The sequence below is a fragment of the Apus apus genome, chromosome 1 (genome assembly GCF_020740795.1).
Source record: "Apus apus isolate bApuApu2 chromosome 1, bApuApu2.pri.cur, whole genome shotgun sequence".
Taxonomy (NCBI): Eukaryota; Metazoa; Chordata; class Aves; order Apodiformes; family Apodidae; genus Apus; species Apus apus.
Window position 1 is genome coordinate 166,378,566 of NC_067282.1, and position 20,888 is coordinate 166,399,453.

General features: G+C 38.5%; 1 protein-coding gene across 2 annotated transcripts in view; it reads right to left on the reverse strand.

Annotated features, from left to right (window-relative positions):
• The window catches only part of ZDHHC17 (zinc finger DHHC-type palmitoyltransferase 17), a 77,489-nt gene that overhangs the window by 46,155 nt on the left and 10,446 nt on the right, over positions 1–20,888 (reverse strand). For both annotated transcript variants that reach the window (XR_007889353.1, XM_051617917.1), the window contains exons 2-3: positions 9,923–10,026; positions 21–143 (exon numbers count right to left, since the gene is read on the reverse strand). Coding sequence is in view for 1 of the 2 variants with exons in the window: in XM_051617917.1 (XP_051473877.1) it covers positions 21–143; positions 9,923–10,026 (227 nt within the window). In the remaining variant the exon portion in view is untranslated. The remainder of the gene's footprint in view (positions 1–20; positions 144–9,922; positions 10,027–20,888) is intronic.

The following is a 20,888-nucleotide window of genomic DNA, read 5'->3' on the forward strand; positions in this document are numbered from 1 at the left end:
CTTAAAAGTGTAATACATACTTCACCAGATCTATCCTGTTGTTGATTGCAGCCCAGTGGAGAAGCGTTACATTTTCCTTGTCTGGTTGTCGTACATCATAACCTGCTTCCACCAACTCTCGACATCGTTCATATATTCCATACCTCAAAGAAAAAAAACAAGATTTTGCAGAACTGTTACCTTAGATAAAAGTATATTTGGCAAACACCCTACTTACGGTCACAATACAAATGCTTCAACAGAAGTGAAACGAAGATAAACCTTTACTTTCCATTTCTAATGATTACGGATCTCTTGCAGCAAGAACCTTCCACTGGCACAAATGGTATTAATCAATTCAAAATTTTACAGAAAACACGCCTTCACAGCAAACTATATAACACAGCAAGGCAAAATATCAATCAGTAGTACAACACATATACACAAAATTCTTCCCAGGAACTCAAATACATTTGTTTCTCCCACCTCTGTTGTACTTCCTCTCCATCTCTTAAAGGCCAACTGATCTGACAGTAACTTCCCAAAATTCAGCAGATGAAGAGATCATCAGGTCAATTACAAACACTAAAAGAGTTCAAACACATCCCATTTTTCTTCTTAGATAACGAATAGCAATCTTCCTCATATGTTAGTACCATTTTCTCTTTTTATACGACTTCAAAATTCTGTACTTTAATATGAAGTACATTCATCAGACTATGAAATGTGAGCTACCTCCATCTGAAAAAAAAATTCTGTGTACATTTTGAGTTGAACCAAATCAGGAAGCATGATCACCACTCAGGCATTTCATGTAGAACTAACTTAAACATTAAATACTACTTGTCTTGATGCTTATATTTTTTCACCACTTGTTTTTTGAGGCAACAAAAGCAGTGCAATAAGGCAAGAAAATATTACACTTCCACAGGAATTTCTCAAGACCATAGGAATTTCTCAAGTCTCAAGGAGACTGATGTGTGAGTACACCTTGAAATCAAGATGAATGCCTTGTGACATCCAACTTCTGCTAAAGAAGAATTTTAACAGCCTCTCAAAGCTGGAATTTAAGTACATTTTCTTATGCTGCTAGATTCTATCTTCTATTTTATGCCAAAGAGACTGCCTTAGACAACTTAAGGCTCTTTTTCTCAACTTGATCAGCTAGCATAACTGACGTGGAGACCTTTTTTCTGGAGTAGTTACCATTCTCACTTTTATTTGATGCATTTGAATGAATCCTCAATCTGGACAGTGCTTCCACAGTGAAACCTTAAGTGACTTGTGAACAAACCTCAGGAATGCTTTCCAAGCCTATCCAAGTTTGGAGCACATGAATTAGTTGGACTCTATCATAAAAGAAGTACTAGATAGAACAGCTTACTTAGATCATGTTGTTTTCAATTTCTTAAGAAAGTTGCACTAGAAAATATAAAAAATGCTAGAAAATGCTATCATACTTTTAATCTTTCCAAACACTAGAAAACATCGCTACAAAGACTACTGCATGGGGTATGAATGAACTGCCAACAAGCCTGTAAAATCTGGTGCCTCAAACTGAGTAAAAAAGCAACAGTCTTTAATTCTTATGACAAAGCTTTGGTTTCAGTGAGTTGAGGGCAGCAGGGAAAGAAAAGGTTTTGTTTACAAAGACTTAAAAATATACAACCAGCTAAACAAGATACACGTGTACTCAGGCACACATTACTGTCAAGAATCAAAGAATAATTAACACTGGAAAAGACCTTCAAGATCAAATCCAACTGTAATCCAACTAATCCACAACCACTAAACTAAATCCTGGAGTGCCACATCAGAACACTCCTTGAACACCTCCAGGGATGGTGACATCATCACCTCCCTGGGCAGCCCATTCCAATGCCTCACCACTCTTTCAGTAAAGAATTTTTTTTTATCCAACCTCCCTTTTACATAGTTGTAGAGAGCAAAAAGATCTCCCCTGAGCCTTCTCCAGACTGAACAACCTCAGTTCCCTCACCTGGTCCTCATACAACATGTCCTCCAAACCCCTCACCAGCTTTATTGCTTTTCTCTGGACACACTCCAGGACCCCAATGTCTCGTACTGTAGAGCCCAGAATTAAATGCAGTACTCAAACTGTGGCCTCACCAGGGCCAAGTTCAGTGGCACAACTACTTCCCTACTCTGCTGGACACATTGTTCTTGATACAGGCCAGGATGCCACTGGCCTTCCTGGCCACACTACTGGCTCATGTTCAGCGACCCGTACACCAGCACTCCCATATCCTTTTCTACCAGGCTGCTTTCCAGCTGCTCTTACCCAGGCCTGTAGCATTGCTTGGGGTTATAGCAACCTAAGTGCAGGACCCGGCACTTGATCTTGTTAAAACTCATCCCACTGACCTCAGCCCATCAATCCAACCTGTCTAGATCTCTCTGCAGTGCCTTCCTACCCTCAAGCAGATCAACACTCCTGCTCAACTTAGTCTCATCTGCAGGAAAACTGATAAGGTTCTACGTTTGGCCAATCTGGAGGTGCATTATCTCCAAAGTCCCAGTCCAGATAAGCAGTGTGGCCTGACAAACACCTGTTCAAATGCCTTAACATGTACTGTTCCTGGCTTCCCCCACACCTGCAACTGAAAGGGCCACTGGAACAGGTTAGTACCACTAAAGGCAGGTCAGCCAAGAATGAGGGAGAAGAGACAGTAAAAGAGATGGGGGAAAGGACTTCTGAAAGCAAGAGAGAAAATACTACATTAGCATATCACAACATCTGGAGGTAACTTGGAGAGTGATTCATATAGACCAGGAAAACACCCTTTTGTTGACAAGCTGTTCTACTCCAGTTAGTGGTTATGACAACAGTTCCTACTGTAGATAAGCTTGCTGCCTTCATTTAAATAACTAACGGAAGCTACAGTGGAAGAAATTACTGACCTATAGCCCTGCTATCAGGTTTAACAGTCAACAGTTAAAAAAATTTGTACTGTCTAAGGCTGAGTTTAGCTGACTCATCCTGCTTACATAAGTAGAATTACACAAAATAAGGAATTATTAATTATATTAATAAAATTAATAATTATATTAATAAAATATTCTAAGTTATTGGAAAGATACAAAGAACACAGTATCACAAACTTCTTTAAAGTGTGAGAGGCAATCACTTAAAGCTCTCATGCAATGGATTACAATTTTCCTTATATGTACTGGTTTTGGCTGGCACCAAGTTAATTCTCTCCATAGTAGCTCCTGTGGGGCTTTGTTTTGGATTTGTGAGCAAAACATGTTGTTACCACACTCATGTTCTAGCTACTGCTGAGCAGCACTTACACAACATTAAGGCCTTTCTGTTTCTCACACTGCCCTGCCAGTGAGCAGGCTGGGGTCCACAAGAAGTGAGGACAGGATACAGCTGGGACCGCTGACCCCAACTGCCCACAGTGATATTCCATTGCACATAACACTGTGCTCAGCAGTAAAAGGTGTGCAGAAGAGGAGGAAGGGGGACATTTGATGTTATGGTGTTCATTTTCCCAAGTAACCATTACACATGATAAAGCCCTCTTTCACCTGGAGATGGCTGAACACCTGCCTGCTTATGTAACACAGTGAATTAATTCCTTGTTTTGCTCTGCTTTGACATGCACATTTTGTTTTCTCTATTAAACTGTCTTTGTCTCAACTGACAAGTTCTCATTTTCACCCTTCTGCTTTATTTCCCCATCCCACTGGAGGCGTGAGCAAGCAACTATACGGGGCTGAACTGTCTACTGGGGTTAAACCACATTACCATCTATTAGCTGTGGCAGACCATATCAATTTAGATAAGTGTCCTACCAAGTTAAAACAAAAGAAAACCAAACCCAAAATGAAACAAGCAGCACTCTTGCAGTCTTTGGGGCAGGAGGATGTTTGTTCTTTGGCGTTTTGGTGGGGTTTTTTGTGTTTGTTTTGGTTTTTTATTTAACGTGAATCTCTACTCTTAAGGAAAATTGGATGCTCCTTTCTGAAGGACTTTGCACAAGATATACGAAAATAAAGGAGAGCTATGACAAGCATGTTAATCAACTTTGCAGCCTATTGAGGCAGAACGCTGTTGCCAGTGCCCCTGTGGAAGCCCTGATAGGATGCTCTAATTATGCTCCGCTGATGTTGGCAAATACCACCCTTCAGAATTCACCCATACACTGCTGTAAGGCCCTGGGCAAAGTCTACTGCATGAGTTCAGATAAAACAAGGAGCAGCAGGAATGGAAACCTTCTGCAGGCTTAGTATCATAGACTTGCCCTCCTCCCCAGTGGAAGGCAAATTGCAAGTCAAAAGTACTTCCCACTGCTTGGACACCAAATAAATAATGCATTTCTGCAAAACATAAGAAAAGCCTTCCCAGGAAAACAGAATACTTTTCAAAAGTTAAACTGAGAATGAGGTATACAGTAATTTTTATTTAAGTCACCATCAGTTTGTCTGTTCCTAGCACTTTATTTTGGTATCTTGAACTCAATCATAACTGATAACAAAAGATGTCACACACAAGCTATAATTTAATAGCTCTTCCACTTATTCAATTGTCACAAGAGGATCTAGACAAAAAAATCTTCTTGGCAAAAAGGCTTAGGAATTTACAATTAGCTCCTCTTCCTGGAAACAGCAGGCTTTATACAATTACATAGAACACTGAAGCAGATGTAGTCATGGGTTCTTGAGCTCTGTCCTACAAATGCAATACTCTTCTCTCACATACTACCTACAGTCTTCTTCCATCCATTTGCTGCAGCTAACTTCACCTTCCCTTCTCCAAACGTTCATGATGCACTGTTGGATTACAAAGTGAGAAAGTCATCTATTTCAGATGCTCAGCGATGATGTGCTTATGATGTTGGTGAATGATGTGTTTATGGTCTGGGTGAATTCTAGAGTGATGCTGTAAACATCAATATGGAGTATAACTAAAGCGTAATATTATGCTTGCCTTGTTCTGAAGGAAATGGGGCTAGTCCTTCCAGGGCAAAAATACCATTATGCAGGCTTATTTCACTACCACAGTCTCTAAGCCATTTTGGTAACTTAACCTGTCATATTTTATTTGTCATTGCAGGTTAAAGATATTCTGAATTTAATATTTTCAAAAATAGTATCCTAGAAGTCCTTTGCATTTTAAATATGTAATCCATTTTTTGATCTTTCATCTGCAAGCCCATAGACTCTTAAAATAGACACTGCCAGCTTTGCTGCATGATTAATCCATGCATGATTTGGCCACAATAGTAGGAAGGAACCTGTCTTCAGAGTGTATCACCATGCCAACAAACAGTAGGTAAGCCAGGAGCTCACTCCCTTATCTTGCTATCACTGTCATTCCAATCAAAGCCGTTTTAAATGGAAATGCAATTAGTTGAAATATGGTATTTTTCTCTCTGTTGAAGTCTCATTCTCATGAACAATGGTGGTCAAACACTAAGAAAACCTTTCATACATTCTCATGGAGTTTTTTGTTAAATAGTAAGACAGCTTTGTTTTCAACTGCAAATGGAGAACTCAAGAGCTGCTTAATGAACTGTTAACAGTGATGTTGAGAGAAAAGAGAAATTCAGGTCTTGCATAGTTCCAAAGCCTCAAATTGTCTAGACAGTTGTGACTATACTTCTAGTGTGGTTAAAAAAATCCCCTCCTTCCAAGTGAACTTCAGATACATTTCACTTTCAGCAATACAATCAAACTCCATGGACACAAATGACCATGCATAAAGAATGTGTACCCTGTCACAGTCTGCCCACCCTCTGCTGTGAACAGCTGAAAAAAAAGCCAGGAGTATTTGTCATTTTGCCCAACCCTTACCAATTTGAATTATTCCTTATGTATCTTGGGTTTTTTTCTTATCAGTTGCCCTATGAAGGATGAGAAGTACTGAGGGGGAAAAAACATTCTCAAACATATCCAACAATTTTCATTAGCAAGATTCAGCCAATTTAATATTTCGTGCTGCACTATTTCACAACGCATATGACTTAACTTTGAATTATCTCAGTGAATAAAACTAACAGAAAAGTTAATCTTGCAATAATGATATTGTAACACTCAAGCACAAGGAATCAATCTTCTAGAAGTCAAAAAGGCACTTGTTAATATCATTGATGTTTAATATCCATGTTCATAATTGTTATTTAACATACTTCCAGCACAGCCAGAAGTTCACTATAAGCAGGTGGTGCCTGTTCACTCCCAACAGAACTGAAAATCATGACCCAAGTACTAACATCTCTCAGGTTTTGTTCTCCTAGACATGAGCTATCATATACTTCTGTACTTGGCAACATTAGCTATCTTCCTTATTTTCATGGCTTAAAAGATTTAAAACAAAACAAAGACAGCAACTTTAAGTTGTTACTTTAACACAGAACCCTTCTCAAGACGACATATTCAAATTTATTACTCCAGCCTTGGATGACACAGGGCTACTAGTGCCAGAAGAGATAAAAATAAACATACCAAACATATCTCCATTAAATTTCACTTTTAAATAACTTATGACTCTTTTTTACAAGACTCCGTTTCCCTGCAGGTCTAGTGAGAGCACTGAATGATATCACAGAGGAATGAAAACGACACACAGCCTACCCTCTGACTTTGTAGAGGCAGAAGAAATTCCAAGACTTTCCATGCAGTTCTAGGTGAAGTACTTATTAAGTATTAGTATGCAATATTGCTCCATTGCAATAACAAAGGCAAGAATGAAATAATTTTTTGTTAATGCTTTTAAAACAAATTTTCAAAAACATTAGTGGCCTGCTTCTGCTTTCAGAAACAGTGGAACCTATGTGAACCAAACACTTGATATAACCAAATACCAGATGCAAAGACTTCATACATATTGTAACATCTGAAAGATGAAGGGCTAAGACGCTACTTCTAATACTACCTAGATGCCCTTGAACAGGTTCATATAACAAAGTCAGTTAAAAGTGTCCTTTATATCAATAGGTATTAAAACCAAATACTGATTTTTACTCCAGCACAAATTTCTGCAAAGTAAACACACAGAGACTATTTCTGGACTAAAGCATGCCTAGGTCCCCATGTCCATTGAAGAACTTATTCGGAACATAATGGCGGAAAAAATACAAACACTGGTAAACTCTTTGCCATGACAACATCAGCTGAACTGATCTTTCCTATACAAAGTCTTAATTTGATTGCAAGAGTTTATTAGATTTGTAGCACATGTATAAGCATGCTAATTTAATAAGTGCCCCATCTGCAGACTAAGAAGGTAAAGCACAGGAACAGTTCAACAAAATATGAAACAACAAACAAATATTCCAGAAAAATGTGTGGAGCTTGCAAGTGCTTATTTTCCTTTGTTGAAAAGCATAACAGCAAATGCATTATTTGACTAACATTGTTTTATTTCTCTGTAATCAAGTGCCAATAAACTCAACATCTCAATAGAATTCTACAGTTAAAGTGCATATATGAAGTACAGGTGAGTTTTAAGCCTTTTCATCTTCACCTTTAAAGATTAAGGAATTATGTTCCCCATTTTCATGTATGTTGCAATAATAATATAAGTAGTTACTTTCAAAGGAGAGACTTTTAACACTGTAGTATATGGAGCACTGTAAGAGCAACAATGATTATAAAAAAATTAAAAATTAAATGACCGACTGGCTAGTCATGGGACATGACTAACTGCTTCTTACTTTGATTATCACAAATGTAATAGCAAACAATTCTATGCTATGGTGAAATGCACCTCCTAATCATCAAGAAGCCTGCAATCTAAGTGGTCTTACATAAAATGCCAAATCATTTTGGTTGACAGATCAGTTAACAGAGGAAGAGACAACTTCATTATTATCATTAGCTAAGAACAACAGAATGTCATTCAACTAACGGTAAGCACACAGCTACCATTTTACCATATCATACTAAAAAACCTGTTACATTCTTCTGTGGAAGCTTTGAAGCACTCTGAAAAAAAACCCCAAACAACAAAACAAACAAAACACAAACCACAACACTGTGCTGCCAATCCCATGCTGAACACTAGATACCTAGACTTGGGAAAAATACAAACTATCTGAACTAAGAAACTGAAAATAATTCTTATTTTATTTTGCTACGTTTTGCTTGAATTTACTGAACTAGTTGGGGAAGAGCATTCTGGGAAACAGATGACTGGCCCTTTTCTACATAATTTCTTGTGGCCTCTTGCTTACAATAGCAGTGAACTAAAAAGTAAACAAAGCAGATATTTTAATCTAAGTGAATATTGATTTTTGAGGACAAGTGGTAGAGGATAAAAATGACTTATTTTTCATATATATGAAAGTGAGGTTCTATTTCTACAAAAGTGAGTAACTGCATCATTTTAATAGGGACCCATCTTTTTAATAACACTGAATTCATACATTAGCAGCATAATTCATTTGATTTTAAGCCTTATTATATTTGATGGGTTTCTTTTTTGCCTTAAATTTCAGAGATTTTTTCCTTTAAGACAAATACTTTATATAACATGGCCTTCAAATTTTCATAAATACTTAAATGTGAATTCTCCCTCTAGTCAGGTGCTGTTTGGATACCACAACTTCATCATATGCCCATGCTAACAGTCTCCCTTCCCTCTGATATTAACCAATAGGGCTGTAATACAACACTATAATCCTTTCTGGTGAGATGTCACCCTCTCTGTAAATCCTATCTCAACATGACTGGGAAGAACATACTGGGTAACTTAGAAACCTGCTGATTCTCATTTGAGGAGACCAAAAAAGAATTACAACTCAGCCGAAAGCACAAATCAAGTTAAATTTGAGGCCTAATGGGGACAAATGTGTTTTAAGGTTTCAAACATGCAATGAGTTACACAAATGGAAACAGTCAACATGTAAAACCACTTCTGCTGTCATATTTCCTTGCTTTTAAAAAGCAGCTAGTTTGATGTTATGCAAATACTTCAATTTCTAAAAATCCTCCAGTATGAGGGCTATAGGTTGCAGTATTATTATTAAGGTATTTATAGCAACAACTGCAGAGTTGGTCAAAACCTATTTCAGGAAGTTAAATTCCTCACAACTCAAAGCAAAAAGTGAAGCAAAGTACACACTTCCTAAACCTAAACGGGACATGTGTCACATGCAGAGCTGCAAATCAGCTTTCACTCAGAGCAGATGCCTTTTAGGAATAAAAGGAGTAATTTCTTTTAAGAAGAAAAGTAAATAGCTCAGGAGATACATAATATTTTAAGCATCCAAATTAATAATACAAGAAAAATAAAAATCTTACAAAAATCTCTATCACCTCAGGCCACTGAAAAAGTGACAGCAGTGGTTTCTGAAAGGTAAACAATTGCAAGCTAAAAAGTACATAATGACAATTCTTTAGAAAGTCTTGTGAATTAGTATGTACTACAGGACTGTATAGAAGACAACTTTGTGTATTTTATCTGCATAAAGAGCACAATTATTAAATTTTCATGCAGTTTACTCCTACAATCCTTTATTAGCAATAAACTCAGTTTCATAGCAGCACTGAAACTATAGAATCAGACACAGTGAAGGAAGTTACAGAGACACATCCCTTCTAACCTACAAAAAAATAATGACAAATCAAGGAAATCCTCTTGTTTGCATACCAATATTGCCCACTTACCTCTTAATCATAATCTACAGAAAATAAACATTAGTACCAACAGAAAGAAAACCAAACATTCTCTTCCAATCTGTCCGGTAACCAACTATGTTTACAACTTACCATAATTCCTCCTACATATTTTAAACAATGCTCATACATTTGTCTTAACAGTAATTTTAAAGAGCTCTCTTTTGAAATCCTCCACTACTGTATCTACAAATACAGTTCACCTCCCAATTTATGCAAATTAAAAAAAAATCCATTTTGCTGTTTTTTAACTAATGGAGACACAGACAAATCTAACACCCAAAACCAAACTTACTGTGTGGCTTTGACAATGTCCCAGGTGCTGTAATCATCAATGTGGCTTTTCCGTCCAAGAGATTCACTATATCCATGGTTGTAATGGCTTTGAGGTTTTATTTCCTAAGACAGACAAACTTACTATTAGAACAACAAAACCAATGTTCCTAAAGTTCCTCAAAAAAATAATAATAAAAAAAAAATTTGCAAGCAAAAGTAAAACCAGTGTGCAATTCAATATATTACATAGCTACCTAAATTGGAAGTGGCTACCTGGCCACATTTCTACATTTGCAAAGTAGGCCACTATATACCCTAGTAGATTTCAAACACCTTCCAGAAAACATCAGTCTCACAGCAGAGTTCTGCCAAAACCTACACTGGGGTATTTGCATAGAATGTTAACAAAAAGTAACAGCAATTTTATTTTTGTTCCTTTTGATAAATGCAACATACCATAGCTAAAAAAAAAACTATTGGCCAGAAACTGACAAAAGTCTCACTCTGCTCCAACAAATGTTATACTTCAAATAGCAAATTCAAACATCTTCTAAAAAATAAATAAGTGGGAATTACTAAAACTAATTACTAGAACCTTCTGATACTTTATTGATTCTTCAACTCCTGTCCCAGCTTCAGAGGTGATGTACGTATGTTTGTTTATCCTATGGGTCTCAGAAATAAATGGCATGACCATGACATGTTATTCACCAGATACAGCTCTCTATGAACTAATTCCTTTGATGAAGGGCAATAATTCAATCTTCATTGCTTCCCCTGACAGAATTTTTATTAAATTGAACAATGAATTTTATAAAGCCTCCAGAAAATTTTCCATTTGTTACAAATAACGTATCTGATGGCTTCTGTGTATCAACTGTGCAATTCAGCATAGCTACATTTAAAAAGGGCAAACTGCAACAGTGAAGCAAAAAAAAAAAAAGAATCAAGTTCCCTGACAGTTCTAAAAGTGTACGTAGATTGATTTTATTATGTGTTGTTTACTTTTATTCAGTTCTCTCCAACACAGTTCCATGAGCAGAAATTTTGTTTCTTTAATCTACACCTGGAAACACTTTTAAACATCTGATGAAAGGAGATTCCAACTTCCAATTACATATTAAAACAAGTGATAAATGTTAATTATTATACCATACATCTTTTTTTTTTTTTTTTTTTTTAAATAAAGATACTCTAAGTCAAGACTGCTATGATATAATACATCTAACCTTCACAAGGATTCACAGTCACAAACCCCCACCACCTTGTCTCCCAAGAGGCATATGTTGCCCCACTAGCTCAAGTCGCTAAGAGACATTAGGGCTAGGGAGACTTCCTGTTGCCAAGATGAGCACGTCTCCCCACTCCTCATGTTCTCTCAGCTGTGCAGTAATTTCTGCAAAAGGAGCTGTTGGTCACAATGAGAAGTAACTTCTTACTGTGTCCAGTTGTGGCTAGTCAAAGTGTTTTCTAGCTTCTTGCAACATTAACCAGCTCTGTAATGACTGCAATGCGACCTAAATACTGAGCTTGCCAGCAGACAAGGAAACTGCCTTCTGACTCTCTTACTCTGGAGCTTACTCATATTGGTTGTACAAACACAACGTCTTCCTGATAACTTGGTGCTAGTAATCAAATCAGTCATTACCACCATTTTTTCTCATTCAAGTTACTTTAAAGGTATTTCTACTTGCAAACTATTTCAGGCACCATCCATCCCTTCTAGAAAGGTATGCAAAATTCTATGGTTTGAAAGCTACATTTTAAATTCATATTATCAGATTTCAACACACTGAAGTACTACAGCAAGTCTTAAGAACTTCTAACACTTTCGAGCTCATAGTAAATTAGCAAGAAGGTAGTCTTGCTAAAAATCCCAAAACTCTCAGCATTAATTTAAAAACAGTGTAACTTCAGCTGAGAATGTTTGTTTTTCTTAGATACAATGTGTCTATTTCAGACAGGGAAAAAAAAATCTAAGATAAACTCGAATGCATTAAGTACATAATGTAGAACTCCACTGTGATAAATATAGTCATCTATATAGTCAGAACATATTTTATTTTAAACATTAAAAAATATTTCAAGAAATTCAGGGTTTTAGAGCTTTAAAACCAGAACACAGTAACACTGAGAACTAGTGCAGCTAAAGTCTTCCATTTCAAAACAGATTTATTCTTATGTATAGACCTATCTTCAGAAAAACCTTTTTTTTTTTTTACAGTTTAACACAGTACCTAAATGATCAACAGAGTAACACTGTGACAATACTTCTTCTGTAGTATTCAGTTTTTCTTTCAAAATCTGAAAAACTAACTAGATTAACCAATTAAGTGTTTCCAGCCCAGCAGAAATGTTGCTCTATTGTGTTCTCTACAGGAAAGACAACCTAAAAGTGCAAGAAGGCATCTGCTGTCATCCCAAGTGCAATTACAACAAATTATCTAGCTATCCAGCAACACAGCTTCATAAAACATTTTTTTCTCAGCTAAAAAATGATACCAAAGGACATTACAAATAAAAGAAGTAAAATATAAGACAAGGCTAAATTCCTTATTTTGTACCAAGCGATTTTCTGCTTTTCATCATATCAGAAAAAGGCAGGATTTATACCAATTCTGGTCACCAGTTACTACACCACACAACTGCAGGAGGATTTTACACATTAAATTGGAATGCTCAGACCCTGAAAAGCTAAAGGGTTAGTCAAGTAGGCATAGGTCAAAACAAATGAAATCGACTGTCCTGCAGAATCCCAATGAGGAGATAACAGTTCAATTTATTTCTTTGCCCTCCACAGCTGCTGGAAGAGGAAGAAGTCTCCCTTCCTACTATCTAACAATTGCTAAAAGCAAACTAAGAAGCTTGGATTATTTATCAGGTCAATGTTAATTTACCAAGGAACATTACTTCTCTTAAGCTGCATTTTCAAGCACAGAAACCAGGCTTCTGCCCCCTTGAGCCCACACCAGCCAGTAAAGACAGCTGCCCATTTACAAGCAGAATACATTTCTGTCAGTCTAGAGAGACCATGAAACCACAGCCTTTTATGATACTAATGCTTTCACAAAAAGGTTTGTTGGAATACAGCAAAAAAAGGATTTAGTATTAACCATGTAAGTTTAAAAAACTGAGAAAAGATATTCCTTAACCTCTCCTGGTCTAGTGGGAGGTATCCCTGTCCATGCCAGGGGGTTGGAACTAGATCATCTTTAAGGTCCCTTCCAACCCAAACCATTCTAGTATTCTATGATCTGCTCCTTTTACTAAGGACTTGAAGGTTATGACAGTACCCTTAATTTTTTTTTTTTTTTTTTTAAGCAAATATTTAGTCTCCTTTACTACTGATAGCATTGATGAACTGCCTTTTTTTTTTTTCCTTTCTGGAACTTTTAAGTTTTATATTAATGCAAAATAGCCAAAGTGATTTTAAAGTTAGATTTGAGGTGATGGCAAATATGACTACCTGATACAAAGTAAGCAAGAAACAATACTCTCCCTCTTTGCTTCCATTACATTAGCAGTTACAATGCATTCATTTAATATAAAGATTCAAGACCAATGCAAACTTAAAAGTGAATCCTATGTTTCCTGATTTGCTGAGCCGAGTTTGTATTTTACATTTAAGAAGAGTTGAAACAATCCCTAAAATCCTGAAAGGTGTATGAACATCACAGCCTCTAACATCATGCAACAAGTCTTCCAATCACAGTGCTACCTGTGGAAAAAAGGATTACTTCAGATTTGCCTGAAAAGAAGGTGTAAATGCTGCTCATTTTGAAAGTAAATAATTTAAGACGAATTCTAGGAAGGCAGATGAATTCTGAATCACTTCTCTGCAGCCTGGATGTGGACTCTCAAGGCTAGAGTCAAAATCTAACACTTCCTATCATCTACGCAACTCAAAAATGAATGTTGGCTTCCAGTAGTATCATGCTGGTTAGTAACAATGCCTGGCATTGTAAGTGCCTAGTTTATGACTGTGGCCTGCAAAGTAACTTCAACTTCTCAGTTCCTAAGTTAACAAGCTGCTAGGAATAAAGACAAAAAGAGAACCTGGATTTTCTGCATCACAGTAATACTTGATTGACCTGATGATAGGCAGTTTGGACCAAGTCACTGTAAACAATGCTGTTGCACACTATGTTTGGTTGACAAGGCAAAAAAATAACAGACGCAAAGGAAGCAGTTAGGAACAGAAAAGAGCCTCTTCATTCCTAAAAAAAACTTTTTCAAGGTTCTGAAAACCCTGTACTTGGACACAGTACTGTAAATGCAGAAAAGTAATTTCTCCTACTTATTCGAGAAATAATTATTTAGAAAGAAATATCGAAAGGCTAACATTAAGACAATCTAGTATGAATCTACACCATTTTAGCTGGGCAAGTTAACAGTAAACAGGAAACCAACTGATAGCATGGAGTATGGGACCATCATAAAACCTGTAACAAGGGAATCCAAACCAGGTGTCTGTTCTAGATGTTATTTATGGCTCTGCTGCTTATGAAGCCCACTAGTTTGATTAAATATGGACTTTGCAGGACACTAAAATGGTTGTATTCAACAAAATTAACCTTCCCAGATGTCATGGCTTGTAGCATACCAAAATCTAGCCAACAAAACTCAACTGCCAGCTGCCTTTGCTTTTACAAAGAATCATAGAATCGTAGAATCATAGGGGTTGGAAGGGACCTCGAAAGATCATCTAGTCCAACCCCCCTGCCAGAGCAGGGTCACCTAGAGTACATCACACAGGAAGGCATCCAGGCGGGTTTTGAATGTCTCCAGAGAAGGAGACTCCACAACCTCTCTGGGCAGCCTGTTCCAGTGATCTGTCACTCTCACAGTAAAAAAATTTTTTCTGATATTCACCTTAAACCTCCTATGCTCCAATTTGTATCCATTACTCCTTGTCCTATCACTGGTCATCACTGAAAAAAGCTTAACTCCATCTTCTTGACACTCACCCTTTACGTATTTGTAAACATTGATGAGGTCACCCCTCAGTCTCCTTTTCTCCAAACTAAAGAGACCCAGCTCCCTCAACCTTTCCTCATAAGGGAGATGTCCCACTCCCTTAATCATCTTTGTGGCTCTGTGCTGGACTCTTTCAAGCACTTCCCTGTCCTTCTTGAACTGAGGGGCCCAGAACTGGACACAATATTCCAGATGCGGCCTCACCAATGCAGAATAGACGGGGAGGAGAACCTCTCTTGACCTACTAACAACACCCTTTCTAATACACCCCAGGATGCCATTGGCCTTCTCAGCCACAAGGGCACATTGCTGGCTCATGGTCATCCTCCTGTCTACCAGGACGCCCAGATCCCTTTCACCCACACTGCTCTCCAGCAGGTCAGCCCCCAACCTGTACTGGTGCATGACATTTTTCTTCCCCAAATGCAAAACTCTACACTTGCCCTTGTTGAACTTCATCAGGTTTTTCCCCGCCCAAGTCTCCAGCCTGTCTAAGTCTCTCTGAATGGCAGCACAGCCTTCTGGTGTGTCAGCCACTCCTCCCAGCTTGGTGTCATCAGCAAACTTGCTGAGGGTACATTCTGTACCCTCATCCAGGTCGTTGATGAAGATGTTGAACAACACCGGTCCCAGTACCAACCCCTGAGGGACTCCACTAGTCACAGGCCTCCAACTAGATTTTGCCCCATTGACTACAACTGACTTCTTCCTTTCAACCAGTTCTTGATCCACCTCACTGCCTGATCATCAAACCCATACTTGATCAACTTATCTACAAGGATGCTGTGGGAGACGGTGTCAAATGCTTTACTGAAATCAAGATAGACCACATCCACCGCTCTACCATCATCTATCCACCTAGTAATTTCCTCATAGAAGGCTATGAGGTTAGTCAAACATGACTTACCCTTGGTAAAACCATGTTGACTGCTCTTGATGACCCCTATCTCCTTGATATACCTAGAGATAGTGCCAAGGACAAGTTGTTCCATCACCTTTCCAGGGATGGAGGTGAGGCTGACCGGTCTACAGTTACCCGGGTCCTCCTTCTTGCCCTTCTTGTAGACTGGAGTGACATTTGCTATCCTCCAGTCCTCAGGCACCTCTCCTGTTACCCATGACTTACCGAAGATGATGGAGAGTGGACTAGCAATGACCTCCGCCAGCTCCCTCAGCACCCTTGGATGCATTTCATCCGGACCCATCGATTTATGGATGTCCAGATTACGCATCTGATCCCTAACCCAATCCTCATCTACCTGGGCAAACTTCTCCTTTATCTTGACTTCTACTGGGGCTACATGAAACTGGGGCTCATGGGGAAAGCCTGCAGGAGTAAAGACAGAGGCAAAGAAGGCATTCAGCACCTCTGCCTTCTTTAAATCCTCGGTCACCAGGGCACCCACCTCATTCAGCAGCGGGCCTATATTGCCTCTGGTGTTAGTTTTGTTGGCTATGTATTTGAAAAAGCCCTTTCTATTGTCCTTAACCCGACTTGCAAGGTTAAGTTCCAAGGAGGCCTTAGCTTTCCTAGTTGCCTCCCTACATTCTCTGACAACAGTCCTATATTCCTCCCAAGTAACCAGCCCCTCCTTCCATGATCTATAGATTTTCCTTTTCCATTTGAGTTTGCCCAGCAGTTCCTTTTTTAACCACGCTGGTCTCCTAGCTCCCTTACTAGATTTTCTACCCATTGGGACACACTGATCCTGTGCTTGCAAGAAGTGGTCCTTGAATGTTGTCCAGCTATCTTGAGCCCCTTTACCTTCTAGCACTCTGTCCCATGGGACTTCCCTTAACAATTGATTGAGGAGGCCGAAGTTTGCTCTGTGGAAGTCCAGGGTTCTGGTCCTGTTGGGTATTCTGTTCCTCCCACACAGGATCCTGAACTCCACCACCTCGTGGTCACTGCAGCCAGGGCTGCCATTGACCACCACTGCTTCAACAAGGCCCTCCTTGTTGGTTAGTACAAGATCCAGCAGCGCTCCTCTTCTAGTCGGCTTATCCACCATTTGCATTAAGAAGTTGTCATCAATGCACTGGAGGAACTTCCTAGACTGTGAAAGGCTGGCTGTATAAGTCTTCCAGCAGATATCGGGGTAGTTAAAATCTCCCATGAGGACCAAGGACTGTAGTTGTGAGGCTGCTTTCAGCTGCCTGTAGAAAGCTTCATCAACTTCCTCATCTTGATCAGGAGGTCTGTAGTAGACCCCCACAACTGTATCACCCATACCACCCTGCCCTTTAATTCTTACCCACAGACTTTCAACTTGCCCCTCATCAGCCCCTGCACAAAACTCGATACATTCTAGCTGCTCTCTCACATAAAGAGCAACTCCACCACCTCCCTTCACCGACCGATCTTTCCTAAAAAGCACATAGCCATCCATGGCCACATTCCAGTCATGTGAGCTGTCCCACCATGTCTCTGTTATTGCTACCAGATCATAACCCTTAGACCGCACACAGACCTCTAACTCTTCCTGCTTATTCCCCATGCTGCGTGCATTGGTGTACAGGCATTTCAGGAAGCAAGTAGAGCACACTGGTGGGACCAAATCCTCCTTAGACCACCCCCCTTCAGGCCCTGGTATGTTTCTCTTGGGCTTGTCCCTAACAGACCCAGTTTTCTCCCCTTCCCCCTTCACATCTAGTTTAAAGCTCTCTCAATGAGCCCTGCTAAGTCCTGCCCCAAAAGCCTTTTCCCCCTCTGGGACAGGTGCATCCCACCTGCCACCATCAGGCCAGGTGTCTCGTAGAGCAGCCCATGGTCAAAAAAACCAAAGCCCTGCCTTTGGCACCAGTCTTGTAGCCATTCATTGATAAGTAAACTCTTCCTGTTTATCTCTCCACCCATTCTTACAGCTATATATACAGGCTATATATACACCAATGGAAAAAACTCCAGAAATAATTAGATTCCAAATTACTTCAGCCAAACTAGTAGAACCTTACACCTGCCATGTATTTAGTCCTATCAATACAGTCATTTCAAACTGAAGTGCAAAACTGGTCTTAGTTGTTCAATGCACAGCACTGAAACCCAAAAGCACATTCTTAAAACTTAAAAGGAAGTTCAACTTATGCTCTTCTTAAAGAAAAAAAAAAATCTTTAATTGAAAACCATAAGTTCTAACACTACAGTGTTATTACAGTGTATTTTCTAAAGCACTTGTTGTTCAAATGAGAAAAGAGCATTTTTAAATTCTTTGTATCCATCCAGCCAGTGGCCAAGTTCTGCCCTTAATCTCCATAGTTACTTGGAAAGTAAGAATCAGAAAAACCAAGTATGGTGATTGTTTCATTTGACTACACAACATGTTGCAAACATAACCTGAAAGTAGACAAGATCTTCAAATGCTATTTTAAGTAAATCCTTCTCAAGGACTGCAGCAGTATATATAAAACATTTAAGTTTGCAACACGGACTCGACAATAAGACAACCCTACCTGTAAAAGTGAAAAAACCTAAATATGCAAGGATTTCAACTCAGTCACTTAATAAAACTTGTATAGACACCAAAACGCCTCATAAGCCTATACATGCTTGCACACATTGACCTGCTATAAGCTACATAAAATACACGTCTTGGAGCAAAACCATGACAAAGCTTAAGAACTAGCAAACATTTAACTTTTACCATCACCTTCTCTGGCAAGTTTTACATTTTTAAATGCTTAACACAGTAATTTAAAAGGCTGCTATTTAAAATGCTCTGCATATTAATCTCTCTATACACTACCAAATATAATGGCTTCAACACAGCCACAACCATCAAATGCTGCCATAATATGTGCTCTAATACTGGCCCTAAGTCAGCAAGAGGCTACCTGAACAAAGCTGCCTGTGCCGAGGCATCACACCTCCAGCTCAGCCCCCAGCAGGACAGACCTGATGGTGCAATACCCAGGGGTGAGCTCGCCCAGTGTTAGTCATTGTGCAGAAGCAGCAGCTCAGGCAGCAAGAAATCAAAAGTGCAACATTCAGACAGCATCTATTTTTGGAGTTTAACAAAAGGTTAACATACAAAAATACTGATTACTCCCTTCAACCTGTTGGACAGAAGACAAAGCACTGCTTAAAAATCCTATGTTGATTTAGATTACTTGCCTGTTAGTATTAAAAAAACAGGAACAAGCATTTAAAAATGGAAAAGTAATTATTTATAAATATGTTTACATCATGCCTGTCATAACTTCGTGTATTGTCAGTGTCACTGTCACCATTTGGCTTTTCAGTTATCCCCTAAAATAGGAAAGAATGAATCTCCTGAATTCATATGCCCTCATATCAATTTTAGGAAAATAGTAAAAATTCTTTAAACTACTATGATTTTTTAAAAACATATGACAGATTGATAACAGAGTAATAACATTTTGAGTCTACCAATATATACCAAATTCACAAATTACTCCAATGATATTCCTAAGTGTTAAAATATTCTTCCTTCTATGATAAAAACATTTATTCTGGGAAAATTTAATTTTACAACAATGATCCACTGTTAAGAAACACTAACAGCTAATTCAAAAATGAAGAACTAAAGTCTAAAAACATTTATTTCATATTTTGATCTCAAATGCCAACTGGTCCCACTCCAGCTAAAAGTCAAGAAAACTCAATATAAGGTAGCAGAGCAGAGGTCAAATTTCACCATTTCACAATAAGCAGGTTGCAAACACTAAATCTCTATTTACTTCACTCTGTTTCAAGAAGCCATTTCCAAGCATGACTTGAGCCAAATTAGCAGTTTACCACTGCTAAAAGAGAAAGGTAATTTCTCTGCCCACTCTCCCCCACAGCTCTTGGCTCCATGCTCCCACTGCCTATCTCAAGCTGGCTTTGGTACTTGGAGTTGTGGTCACAGTGGGCACAAACAATGCATTAAAGGAGGAAAAAAATGAAATGAAACATAAAAACCTAATTCTTTTACTAGGACAGCAAGTTGAATCTGTTTCTCCTGTGAAAAGACAAGCTCCAGATCCACTAGTAGAGGGAGAGCAAGAAAGGGGAGGTAGCCACAATATTTCAGCAGCTGGCAATTGTTAATTTGACTAAGTAATCATAAAACAAAACACTCCAGCTTCTAAATATTGAAGGCAGCCAGGCTGACAGAATGAAGATGATGCTACTTCTAGAGACTGGTAGAGTTGGTTGGCTTGGAAGGTTGCAAGAGAGACAGTTTTAACTTATTTATAAAAATAAAATTTGGTTCCCCGATTACTATCCCAAAGATCAGTCATTCTAGATGAGCTTCCCACTTCAGTGACTATCCTTTGACAGTGCGCTAATCACTCATGCATCTGTGACTCGTTCACCATTACTCATTAGACACAAAATGTGCAGATTGCTTGCACATATGCGTAAGTAATGCAGCATAAGAAAAAAAGCCAGAAGAAGGAAAAGAAGGCTTAAAAAAAAAAAAAAAGAAAAAAAAGAGAGGTGTTTTGGAAAAAAGCAACAACAGGAAAAGGGAACCTCCTCTGGAAAACAGGACTACCAAGACTGTGAAACAAAAGACAAAGCAAAATATGAAACACAACTCCAAAAGAAAAAGGAAGTAGTGCGGGGAAAAGGGGAAAAAAGTAAGCATAGCTCCCAAAAATGAGCACCAACATTATCAGCATTCCCAATGAGTTCTACACATAACCAAATGCACAAGTAAAGTTATGCTTATTTCCCCTCAGTACTCAAATATTTTAATCTTTTCCAATAAAAAAGCCAAAATGAAAGCGTCTTAAGGAGAATTCTGAGAACAGTATTCATAGCAAAACAATTAAGAAGTTATGTGTGAAAGAATAAGATGACCAAGAATTAATTACTCTGAAATAGTAATTTCATAATTTGCAAATATATATAGCAGGAAGATATGAATAGGTCAATATGCCTGCTTGGACATAAGGACGGGAGGAAAATACTGCTGCTTACAGCTGCTACACATGGCTCTGCTAGGCAGTAACAGATGGCTGGGACTGCCTTTCCTTGAACGTTATGCAATAATGCTGCA